The sequence below is a fragment of the Cryptomeria japonica genome, chromosome 8 (assembly GCF_030272615.1).
Source record: "Cryptomeria japonica chromosome 8, Sugi_1.0, whole genome shotgun sequence".
NCBI lineage: Eukaryota > Viridiplantae > Streptophyta > Pinopsida > Cupressales > Cupressaceae > Cryptomeria > Cryptomeria japonica.
In genome coordinates this window covers 599,559,436-599,573,099 of record NC_081412.1, presented here as the reverse complement: position 1 = coordinate 599,573,099, position 13,664 = coordinate 599,559,436, and the positions used below count along the sequence as shown (strand labels likewise).

The window sequence follows — 13,664 nt, the reverse complement described above, 5'->3', positions numbered from 1 at the left end:
TGCTTATGAAACAGAGACCTTCTTTTGCATAATGTTGTTTGGAGACATCTGGCTATGAAGGGGCATAAAGAGAAATCGACACCAATGGAAATGGAGGGTAAGAGAAAATCCATCTCTGATGATGTGGCCTGCAATTCGAGTACTATTCATTCCACGCGTAGGTTAAAGCGAGATGTCAAAGTGATGGACTCTCCAGCTTGGCTGCCTAAAGGATGGATTGCCGAGATTAAAACTCGGGTCACCGGTAGCAGTGCTGGCTCTAAGGACAAGGCAAGTGTTCAGCAATCCTTATTACATACCCATTTTTTTAAATTTCTCATCTTATGTGTCTCATTGTGGATATGGTTTTGTCTTTCGATCATGGGAAATAGCTATCCAGCTTTTAGAATTCACTAATACATAAGTTATGATGTATGAAGGTAACTTTAATGTGTCTTATTGTAGATATAGTTTCATCGTTCGATCATGGGAACAGCTATTCAGCTACTAGAATTCACCGATGCATAAATTATGATGTATGAAGATAATTTATATATAACACATTCTAAAAACTGAACAGCCATTTCTTAGATCATTACAGTTTAATAGTTTTTTTTTGGTTTTTGAGTATTGTGAACTTGGTAACCTGGAGATAACATTTTATTAAGTTATTGACAGGCTTGTTTTTGTGGGTTGTACAGTATTACTATGACCCTGTGAGAAACAAAAGATTTCCTTCTAAAGCAAAAGTGTTTGAATTCTTGGAAGGTGCAAATTTCACAGGCTTTCAGACTAAGCACAAAGCATATGATCTTAGTAGTAGAACTTCAGTTCAAGAGAGAACCAATGTAAGTTTAAAATGGTCAAGTTTCTACAGGTCTTTTGGTTTCCCACTTATTTTGGTTTCCATTGCTGCTGGTTCATTTCTTCCTTTGTCTTATCAGATTAGACCAGGAGGCAGAGGAACTGAAAGTACCTTCCAAAACTTCAGTGCATCCCAGGGCACAAGTGAAATAGATGCCAACAAAATACCAAATAAGGTTGTATGGGCTCTAAATGGCACGGAAGAAACATGGGTGCCTCTTGTCAATAATGAAGAGATAAATGGGTCAAACATGAAAGAAGAAAAGCACATGCCCGATGGCAATAATATGTACTTATGTAATTGTACTTTCACTTGATCAGCCTTTCAGTTGTTTTTCCCTCTTTTTGCATAGTTTGTATTAATTCGATTTAAAAACCGTTCCACAAGGTGTATTAATTTGATTTAAAAACCGTTCCACAAGGCGTATTAATTCGATTTAAAAACCGTTCCACAAGGCGTGTTTCCCCTAAATGTGTTCCCATTAGGGGTATGTTTTCGAGACTTGAGGACTTGAGGGAAATGACCCTCCACAGTGCCACCACCTCTGCCAGGGATGCCACCGGGTCGCTTGCTATATGGCACATGCCATTACTTACTGATTGTAACCTTTAACTTCATGAAAACTAGTTTATCTTTCATGGGACACTCACAAAGATGTTATATTGCAGATTTTGCCTTGAAAATTTCAATTCACTATCAGTGCTGCCCCTCACTGCCACTCTGCCACCATTTTTCCGCTGTCCCCTCATCACCCCTAAATTTGGACCCTTGGTCGCCCGTTCCCACATCCTCACCCCAATCAGAAAACTCTGTGGAACAATGATTTAAATGTTACCAAGTTTTGTGAAATTTGTTTTAGTGATAACTCGGATATTTGTGTTGTGGGATTACTACTAGCTGTATAAGTCATGTCTCTGTTCTCTATATTTTGTTCACATTCAAATTTGTGCTACTCGTTATATTCTGAACCTCCAGGTTGTCAGGAGCAATTGGAAAAGGGTGTGTCTGAGAATTCCAATCCTTCAAAAGGGCTAGTAAAGGAAACTCAAGCAGAAAATGAGCAGAACAAATCAAATCAGGGTTCACCAATTGTCTCACCTTTTGAAGATTACTGGTCAGACCCTTGCTCAGAATTTGATTATGAAACTTGGACAGGAGCATTGCCATTTTTTCATGAAGATTCAGCTCTTTGGGATGCCTTTCAGAATAATTTATTACCCCAAGCAAACATGGATGAAAAGCTAGAGAGTAATTCATGTCCATCTAATCCAGGATGGTTTTCTTGGAATGAGCCCACTGAACTTCCTTCCTGGACCGAAGAAAGGCTGTGCTTACAAGTGAACAAGTTTGATGAAAGTGAAGACTGTACGATTATGTTTTCTGTTTCAGATGGCTTGCCTGATATGGGAATGAAAGTGAGTAATCTTATGAGGCATCAAGACTTGTTTAAACTGTTGGAATATTAAGGTTTATATTAATAGTCATTTAATGGCATGTTTATTTTTCATTCTTATTCAGGAAGTTATGATGGAGAGACTTTATAAAAGTCATATTGTAATACGTTGGAACTCAACTTTCAATAATATAAACATTATTTGTAATTTATGCTGTGCAAATGTAGATGCTCTTGGTACTATTCTTATAAGTTTGTCTTGATATTCAAGACAAAAAGAAAGGGTTTTAAATATTATCTATACAGACTTTTGCCTTGATTCCTCAACTAACCCAAAAAAATTCTGTAAAGACTCTGGAAAGCCTACTACAGCAGCAGAAAGAAGCATATACAGCAAAGTATCTAACTTTGAACTGGCCCCATCGAGGAAACAGACAGCAACAAAGTGAAAAAGATGTTAAATTTATCACAGCCTCCCAATGGGAAGCAGCTAAATACAGTAAAAGAAGAAACACAAACAACCATCCTAGTGCCCCAATTAACATTCATTTTAGGGAAACGGCTATCCAGCTCCTAGGATGCACCAATAAATAAGTTACTCTCATGCGTTTTAAAGACTGTAAGCCATTTCCTCATTTTAGTAGTTATATCACATAGTGATATGAACAATGCAGGTATACTGGAAAGCTTGTTGGTTCCACTTCTTGTTGGTCAAACAGGGTTCAACACCAGGTTAGAGAAGGCTCCAATTGATTCCTTTAAACCCCCCAGTTTTTTAAAGGGAAATGCTTTTGATTGCTACAAGTCATCTGATGCTCTAAAGCATTCATGTGTTAAGTCAATGTTATTAGAGACCAAAAAAGCTTGAAGTAACCTGAAAAGAGTTGCTACTCAAAAGCATTCATTTGTTGAGTAAATTTTGCCTCAGAGACCAAACACGCTGGAAATTTTGGAAAAAGAAGACATTTATAGGCAAGAAGTTGGCATGAAATCTTTGGATTACTATGAGGAAACCGTTCTTTTTTATAGCAAGCAATAATACATCCATTGTTCCGCGAGATTTAAGCTCTCTTAAGTTTCATTGACCATGTTTAGAGAGATGCTAAGACCTAGCAAGGCTTTATTTCAAGAATTTTAGGGAGAAGAGCTGGCAAATCATACATCTATGTGGATCATATGTTCTTTGCTTCTCTGCCCGTCTGGATTGTGTGTTTAACCATTTAGTTGCATTTATAAAAGGAACAAGAAACCTTGGCTTGTTTGATAAAACCTATTCACCAAGTGTTCATAGTGCAGCAGTCTCCAGGCTATGAATAGTGATGTTGAATCAATCTTGGATTTCATGTAGCCATACTTAAGCTGGTCTATTTGTGGAATTCTTCAATTTGCAGTTCCATTTCCTATTAAATCAGGGTTCTGAAGATGACCCAAGCAGGATGCATTGATGAACCATTTTAAGCGAAAAGCAATCAAAGAAGCTCCCATTTAGCCATCGACAATCCTTTTGCAAGGTAGTGCTCATCTTGATGAATAGATAATCATTTACCAGAATAGTGATATTGTTACTAATCTATTGATCTTTGATGTGGAGAGTGAAAGGGAGCTTTAAGTGAGTTCCAACATTTTCATCAAGGGTTGGATTCCTGTCTTTAGAGACAAAGCTAAAGGTTGATTACTGTACTAGACTAACCAATTCTACCAAATAGAGGAGGGGAAGTTGAGATCTCATTTGAGCAACGAGTCGATCCAAGATGGTGCATTGACTCTCTTGTCAAGCTTTCCAAACAGGTAAGCTTTCAAATAGGTGATTTGTCAAGGATGAATTGTCTCCAGAATAAATTAATTTTCTCCTTTCTCATTATATCCTTAGCAAGCGGTTTGATTTGTATTACAAGAGTTTAAGTGATGATCTTGTGAGATGCAATCACCAATATTATAAGCATCAATCTTGCCATATAATTGATTTGGTTTCCTTTAAGAATTTAACTTGATGGAAGCCTAAATTATATGCAAAATCATCATGAATAGTTGGCCAGATAAACTTGAAGAATTTGAATGGTGATCCATCCATAATTAGGCTTCTTCCATCAGCCAATGGAGAAAAGGTGTTCTTTTAAACTCCTTCAGAGAAAGAAGTCAATCCATGTATTGGCTAAGAACATGGGAAACCCCTTTAGGAATGCAGTTTTGAATGGCATGATCCAATTCTTGTTCAGCTACCTTATCAAGTGATATATCTTAGGAGCAAATTCTTGTACTGAGATAAGTTTGTTGGAGTTCCCAATCGATATGATAGTTTATTTCTTATGCTTGTGCTCCATTTGTTAAAAAAAACTCTAATCTAATTTAGTCTAGAGATAACTAGAAATCATTTCTCTTGCATGTCAAAAATCATTGAAGGTACTACAATATTTCTTTGAAGAGGTTCATTGTCAATGCTAAAGAAAGAGTAGTTTTTTTCATGTTTTCAATAATTTGGTTATACATATTTATTATTTCTTCATCTATCTTCAATTATCCTTTTCCATAGAATATGAGGAATTGAGTGCATTGTGTGAGCATATATTCCCACCAATCAATGTAGATGCTCTTGTTAATAGGATAGCACAAAGACACTTTGAATTATGCAAATGTGAGGAGTTGGAATAGAATGGGAGACCACATGATTTCCTCTTCACCCGCCCATGATATCTTAATGAGGATTAAAAAGAGGTCAAAAAGTCTAGTGAGATTGAGTGACAAGCTAACATTGAGTTAGTTGAAGTGGATAAAAGTTGTGATGAAGTAGATCCTCCTCAAGTGTCGGTGAACTTCTTGTTGGTATCCTATTTTTAGTTTGACCTACTAAAATAGTATGAGTGGCCAACATAACTGTCATGAAGTGGGTTGTGGACACCCAAACCATTAGACTTAAAAATTCCAAGAATCAAATCCATTATGTTAGATAAGTTGACCTTAATTAGTTCTATTGGAAACCCAATTAGTTTAGGGGAGCTTGTTAGCAATTCATTTGTGAAGGGTGCATCATTTAGTAACATCATTAGAAGTGTTAGATCCCAAAATTATGAGTCCACAATCCTAGAACTATTGTTACACCTTCAAGGCTAGGGGATATTAGTAAGAGGATGAAATAGAGATTTATCAATAGATTGAGGATTATTCAAGGCCTACTTTAAGAGTGCATAATCTCTATTGCACTTTGAGCTCAAGTTAATCTTAGAATGTTCCTAGAAGTCTCCTTAATAGGTTTGTGAATCATTTAACATGTGATATGATAGCAATAAATATGCAGCGATATCCAAATGTAAAGTTGACCGCTATAACTATGACAAGATATAATAGTTGTCATAGACCTCTTTTACAACTAATATGATACTTAAAAAATATATCTACAAAATAATTGTAGCAATACAACTCCTTGAGATTATTTTGTTTGACATTTCATACACATTTGCAAAGTATAGTTATGCTAGAAATGATTCATAGAATATTTAATAGATTTAGTTTACTCATGCATTAGTTCTATTCTACTTATTATTTCGTATTGCTAAACCATAAACAACATGCGTTAATTCTACTCTACTTCCTATTACTATTGAGAACTAAATTTATTGATTTTGATGCATATGGAAGGTTCTGAGTCTTAAGATTAGTGTCTTAGTAGATCACATAGGTATATTCAACCGTTATAAACAAAATCAATAAGTAAAAACAAAGTTATGATGCATAACAATCACATCTACTCAATGATCCCTCTCCAAACTCCTAACATTCATCTATAACAAGAGAGATTATTATAATTGACAATCTATAATAAATTATAGAGTTGCAACAATAATCAAATCCCTATTAAAATCACACCAACAATTGCGGTGAAAGAAAATTTTACAAGAAAGAGGGTCTATCACACTATATCTAAAAACTTTGTAAAATTCCAACAATTGGCGAAGGAGACACGTGGTTGCAAACATCTACTCAACCTACCTTATGGTGGATACACTAACAAATTTTGAAACCTTACAACGCTCTAAAATATTATTTTGTGGAAACTTGTGAATGACCAACCCTTAGTGTTCGTGTGATAGGAGTGTTTTAGCTAGCTAGTTCATTACATAGGTCATATTCACACGTTTCACTTAAGGTAAACTTAAGATTCTTATAATTTTATTTCTCAAGTCATAAGATTAAGACACATTCCATAATCATATGCAATCTTATGTCTCACTTTGGCCTATATAACCAAGGGGTTCTCTTTGTAATCTCAATCAATTATCATTGTACATTTGCATCCTTTGATAGAATGACATTAGTCTCTCATGATTTGATGCTACAACAACTCTCACTCCCGCTCCAACAACAAAATTGATTTTGACTCAGCTTCTTGCTGCTATGGCTCCTACTGCCCCTACCACTACTAAGCCTTTTCCTATGCCTGTGGGCTTTGGATCGAGGTCCCTATTTCCTATGCTTGTGGGGGGTGTGTTTGTGTACCCTTAAGAGGTGTCATGGGGTCTTCCTCAATTTCTCTAGTGGGTTTCGTCATAGCTACTAGTGCTTCTACAACAATTCTCTCCGCTACTCACGAGGGATTTTTTTCCTCTGCACATTTTCATGTTGATCGACCTCTTATGGCTATTGTCGAGGGTGTTGGGGTCTCCCCTCGAAGGCCTTTTTCTACTATTGCTGGGTGAAGCTTTTTTCAAGTTGCCAAATCTATTGCTGCCCTTCCTCTTGTTGGGATTGCCAAATTTTCATGATTTTGTGTCCTACTTTTGCCTTAGTTTGCCATTTGAAAGTCATTAGGCTATATAATTTTTTTGGCCTAAGTACTAAACCCTAAACCCTTGGCTTTTGTGTTGTGACATAATATTTCCTTAGTGACCAATTTTCATGGTGAATTCCCTTTTTAAAGTCATGACTCATGTGTTCCTTATCATTAAATAACTGACCCCATGTAATAGTTTTCAATTCTAGCCGGTCATTACAATCTATCCTAGGTTTAGAATTTCAAACAATTAACTTATGTTTTGAAATTTTATGACCCCCCGACCCCTCTGTGTCCTAGTGAATGAAGTTTTCTCCATGTGCATTTTGATTTTCTTAAGTATTTGGTCCCACTCGTTGGAGCTTCTAATGTCACCGGGTGCCTTTTAAAGCCTCAACAACCAACAACCTAATGTGTGGTGGTCACATGGAGTAGGTTGCTAAATCTAGCTCATTGGAACTTCTTACTTCATTGGGAGCTCTTAGTCCCAACAACCCAGTGACCTAAGGTGAATGGTTTTGGTGAGTGGTCGGCCCAATCATCATTGAAGATAATATTGTTGTTGGAGCCATTTGCAAGCTCCAATGATCCAACAACCTAAGTGTAACTGTAAACAATGATTGTGGGCCTATTTCGATTGGTTACGTGGCAACTTTGTGTCAATGGGCCCTACCCTTAGTGGAGCTAGCACTATCATTGGAGCTATTTTAAGGCTCCAATGATCCAACAAGCTAAGATGGTCAAAGGTTCTTGTGGTTCTTTTGGCACTCACATGGTGGCTTATGTGGATGATGAAGTGGAAGTTGAATGGTCAACTTGTTGGAGCACTATCTATCATTGGAATGCCTTTTGAGCCCCAATGACTTAACGAGTTGTTTATACATGAAGTCATATTGTTGAGGAGATTCAAACTTGGCCTATGGTCATTGATTGTCCCTTATCGACAACAACTCTACTGGTAGCAATGTATTTCAAATGCTTGTGCATTTATGTGTGTAGATAGATGATTTAAGTGGGATTTTCAAGCCAAATTGAATAACAAAGCAATCAAGAATTTAGTTGAGCCTCAGACGAAAGCAATGGAGCAATTGAATGTAATTTGTGTGTCGTAAAGTGAATTCCTCAAGAATATAAAGTCTTTTGTTGAGCCATCAAAGTAGTAAGTTACTCTAATCTTTTTTTCTTGCTCTCTTGTTTTCATTGTGTCTCTTGAAAAGATATCTCATGTTATAAGTTACGGTTTGTTAAAGGGTTTTATTGAAAATTTGAAACTGTAACTATCATAAGTTTGTAGAAAAGAGGGGTTGAGAAGAGGAATCACAATTCTCCTATGTTATACACAATCAATTGTATTCAATAAAGTCTATTAAAACCCTAGTAAAATGGAGAGCATGTCTCAACCTAAACCTAAGAGGCAGAAGAAAGAAAGGGAAGCTAACCAAGACCTAATTGAACAATTGTTTGGTTCAAGCTCACAACCAAGGCAAGGACAAGGCCATAATCCAAACCTGGAAAGATTTGAGAATATTCAGGAAAGGCCTTGGAGATGCATGGACCCCAGATTGAGGATACAAGAATTTTAGATACCACTATAAGAGAATATTCAGACATAGAGCGGTCTATAATCCTTGTAGACTTAACTTAGGGAGGTTGGTTGTCCTTAATGTGTTTGTTAATGTTGAATTGATGAGGGTCTTGACTAAAAATATATGCCATAAAGCAGAGCCATTTGCAATGCAATTGGTGAAGATTTCATAGTGACCAATAGGGATTATATTTGTCAAGTATTTGCTATGGATACAAGTGTTGACTTAAAGCTTGATTTAGGTACCATAAAGGAAGAATGACACAAATTAGAGAGTGACTATAAAAGGAAATCATCATAGGCCAAAACTGGATGGAAAGTGGCAATTCTTTTTTGAATTTAACACCCCTCCTTATAGTGTGAAGTTTTTCAAGGAGTATTTTGAGATGACCTATTACTCAATGTGACAAGTATTGGCATGAATGCCTCTATCAATATGTCAACTATTCCAATGGTCTTAATTGTTGACATACAGAGTTGTGATGCACAACCATTTGATTATGTGGAATTCTTGGTTGATGAGATAAATAAAGGTTTAACCTCCATCAAGAGGGATGACAAATAATTGGTTTCAAACACTACGCATTGCTCATGTATCCGATATTGTACAAAGGATGGGAAAAAAACATATGGAAATAATCTTTTGTTTTGAAGCTCTATGATGAATATGATAATTTGCATCCAATTCAAATGTGGACAGCCATGTGGGACTATAGATGTGATTGGGTTCACTTTATGTTCTTTTAAGAGTTTTTTTGTCAAGCAATTGTACTTGGAATTTGGCCACCCATGTGACTATAGATTGTTCCCAAATATTATAAAACTTTTGAGGCGACAAGTCCATGAGAACAAAGTTGCAATGGATCATGATTGGGGAGAATTTTATGCTTTTGACCATTGCACCATGATTAGGGTGTATGGTTTTGAAGGATTTCCAAACTTGTTACCAAGAGCAATACCAGACATGGTTGCATACTTGGAGATAGCAGTGTTCCATCGGTGTTGGGGATGGGTGGACCAAGGGCCTAAGTTTGGGGATGACGGGGGGACGACGACGGGGGGAGGGGGGGGGGGCGGTGGTGGGGTGGTGGTGCTGATATAGTTTTACATATACATATAGTACTTGAAAAACTAGTTTTGAAAAGATGTATGACAGTATAATAGTATAAGAATTACATTTCAAATGAAACTATAGGAAATTTGAAATACTAAATCTAAATACCAATATTTCTTCAATGCTAATTATGTTGTTATATGGGGCCTAATTAGACTCGGAGGTTAAATTTTCCCTACTTTCATCAGTGCGGCTTCCCCCTATATTTTTCGATGGGGGTAGCCCCCCCCCCCCCCGCGAGGCGAAAAATACTTTTATTATTTTATAAAAGCGTCGGGTGTTATTTTTCTATTGGCCCACGTCCAATTAGGGTTACCCCTTAACCCCCAAAAAAGTCAATTTTTTAAATTTATTTTAAATTTTAATTTTAAACATTGCATATACGTGGGGGCGATGGGAGACGTATGGGTGTCTCCCCGTCCCTCAAGAGACGTCTGCACATCTCTCGAAGGACAAGGAGATGCCCAGACGTCTCCCAAGGAGACGTGGAGACGTCTCCATGTCTCCTTGGGAGACACAAAGATGCAGAGACGTCTCCCCGTCTCCAACGATGCTTGGGTGGCGGTGGCGGGACGGTGGGGGACGTCGCGTCCCCATCCTGGAGACGTCCCTGTCTCCAAGACGTGGCCAAAAAAGGGGGAGACGCGTCCCCGTGGAACACTGGGAGATAGTAAGATAGATGGTAGACTCCAACTATATGCAACTAAAATGTCATGGTAAACAATCATTTTTACCTGTCACTTTGCAATTTGGTGATTTTAGGATTACAACATTTGAGGGATATTCTCTTTTGACAAAAAGGATCAAATATTACAGATTGCCAATGAATAAGGCAAGAAAGGGATTTGATCCTGAGCATGTCATTAACAAGATCAAGACTAGTTAAGGTTTGAGCCCATATTTTCATAAATTTGATATATAAGATTAGTTAATTAGGAACATTGACAATGAGGATTGTTTGCAATATTTAATAAGATTATGGCAATTGAAAGGTGGAAAATGAGAAGAAATGTTTTCTACAAGGATCCTTTGTAGGTCAGGAGGATGATGAGATTAAAAGAATGGAAATGTTGTTCCAACATAAATTTGAACTTCTAGTAAATGTGTCATCTCATGTAATAAGGTCACCTGTTGATGCACCAAAGGAGCAAGTGTCTAACATATAGGAGCAAAGACAATTTTTTCAATTGACATTAGTGATTCTGAAGATGATCATGAAGAAGGTGAAGATGAAGATTAAGAGGAAGATGATTACATAGAAAAGGTTATACAACAACCAAAGACTAAACAATATGTTCCTTCTCAGGATAGAAACAAAATAATATTTGAGCTATATGATCAACTAACTGCTGATGTCATGCATCTTGCCAATAAATAATTTATTTCTGATGATAATTTTATCAAGACTAATGAATTTCAAGCTTTTTTTTTTGAATTTAAAGGTAAGAAAATCAAAGAATCAAGGATATCGGACCTGATTTGCATCCCCAAGTGTTTAATGAGTTGTTGGAAGAAGTAGCTGAAGAAATGAGAGACGTGACTCTAGAAAAGGGGAGAAAATTAGTGCAAGAAATGAGTGTCATGATTCTACTTGGGTCGGATATAAGTTCTATTGTGATATTTGATAACCCAAGAGCCAATCAAAACATGAAGATTAAATTGAGCAAAAAAGTTGCAGACAAGATCTATAGTAAATTTGGGTGCTATACCCACCAGGTAAGAAACCTCTTATAGTTAACGATCCAAGAAAGATCTATGGACACTTTTTTGTCCATAGACTTGAGGACATTGATCCAGTGGAAGTTGCTAATTTGGTCATTAATGCAACAAAATTTACAAAGGCTCATATGGAGAAATTGGTGAGAGAAAATACAAGGCTCACAAGTGAAACTTAATATTTGGTAAATGAAAATATCTAGTTAGCAAACAAAATAAGTTCTTTAAATTTTGCCCCATTGTCTATTATGTAGTTAGCATCAGAGTTAGCGAAAAAATCAGAATATCCACAAAAAAGACACAGCATAGAAGAGAAGCTGAAAATTTGAGAGGTAAAAATAGCTTGTTATGGATCAACATTTTAGATCACACTATGTGATCCATCATTAGGATGATTGATCTTGATGATGGATCATGAAGTGTGATTCGAAAAGTTGATCTAAAAACTCACATAACATCTTTTCCAGAAACTTGCTTACAAAAAAATTATGTGGATTGTGGAAATCTTATATCATTAGCTTGTTATTGAATTGAAAGCTTCCAAAGCTAATATTGTCAATGGATTTGTGAATCAAGTATTTGAAAAGATGCTTTTACATTGATAGGTTTTGGATTGTGTTCATCGAGACTTACGAAGTCATGGAAGAGCACAAAAGGTTACAAGGAAGGTTGGAATAAAAAAGGGATGAACTTGTGAAAAATATTTTTCAAGGATAGCCAGAGCAAGCAAAAGTAGCTTCAGATAAAATTTTGAAGCAAATTGATGAATGGATAAAAGTGCATGATAAGTTTCATAAAAAGTTGATTAAGGAGTTGAATAGGTATGACCAAATGAAAGACACCCCTCTCTCTTCATTCCTCAAGGACTGATGGTAGTTTGAAAAGTCAAGAGGAATAAAAATGGAAATCATATAGATGCTACCACAAGCCACTAATGTTGTTAGAAGTGATGAAGAGAAAGTTGTTGAAAGTACCAATACTCAATTGAACAAGATGTTCTTATTAGAATTTGGGATGAAGCACGTCAATAACATCAATAATGCATAAGATTGAATACTTATCTTAGCTAAATTTTTTAATAGCTTGAACGGGATGAAGGAAAAGACACTTAGAAATCATAGCATGCTTAAATAGAACTTTGTTAGGCTCAGTAGCCACATGTATCTATCGAGGTATAAAGGAAATGGGGTATCTTCTATTTTCATCCAGTGTGTCAATCATTTCAATGTCCTATGCACCACCTATCATTTTATTTATTTCATTAGCATTTTAGTTGAAGGATATCTATTAAGAGCATAGGCTCCAATTGAATTCATTGCATTGGAAACATATATTTATACAATAGAACAAGAGAAATCTCATGTAATTTCCAATTTGATGGGTTCAACAAAACACTGACAAATTCCTAAATATGCTATCAAACAACAACAAATTTAAAACAAATAACAAATCATATGTGATAGAATGATGGAATACCCAACATTCCCCCCTTATTACATCATTGTTTTAAAGTACTAATAAGAGAATCTTGAGATGTTTCAAACTTCACACGGGCAAGAGGCTTTGTGAAGATATAAACACTTTGTTCCTATGTGGAGAAAAATTGGAGCTGAATGTTAATTTGTTGAACATGTTCTTGTATGAAGTGATAGTCAACTTCATTATGCTTGGTCCATTCAAAAATACTGGATTATGAGCAATCTTGAGAACACTTTGGTTGTCCCAATAGAGAACTATACGTTGGTTTTCCGGTATCCCCAATCCTTCTAATATGTGACACAACCAATTTGCTTCATAAATTGTTGCACTTGCTGCATGATACTCTACCTTTGTTGAAGAACAAGCAACTATGGCTTGCTTCTTACTTCCCCAAGAAATAGGTCTTGAACCTAGAAAGAAAACAAGTCCAGATGTGGATTTCATATCATCAACAGAACCTACATAATCTCATTTATATATCTCGTCAAGAAGAATTGATCATCTCTTTGATATTCCAATACATGATTCATTGTACCTTCGAAATAAGACAAGACACATTTTTGGTTCTTGCATGAATCTTGATAGATAATAAACAACAAAACTTATATCTGATCTGGTGTAAGTCAAGTAAATCAAACCTCCAATCATTTGTCAATAGAGACTTGCATTCACTTTGGGAGATGTATCAGATGTAGACAACTGCGATCCTAATTCCATAGGTGCAGACATTGGTTTGGAATCATTGTTCTAAATTTCTCAAGCAGTGTC

At 36.2% G+C, this 13,664-nt stretch overlaps 1 protein-coding gene across 1 annotated transcript in view; it reads left to right on the top strand.

The window, feature by feature from the left end:
* LOC131049300 (uncharacterized) overlaps positions 1–13,664 on the top strand; it is a 91,193-nt gene that overhangs the window by 1,792 nt on the left and 75,737 nt on the right. Inside the window, exons 2-6 of the mRNA XM_057983348.2 lie at positions 15–270; positions 681–1,140; positions 1,820–2,259; positions 2,363–2,474; positions 2,912–2,969. Coding sequence (XP_057839331.2) covers positions 55–270; positions 681–1,140; positions 1,820–2,259; positions 2,363–2,474; positions 2,912–2,969 — 1,286 coding nt within the window. The 5' untranslated portion in view covers positions 15–54. The remainder of the gene's footprint in view (positions 1–14; positions 271–680; positions 1,141–1,819; positions 2,260–2,362; positions 2,475–2,911; positions 2,970–13,664) is intronic.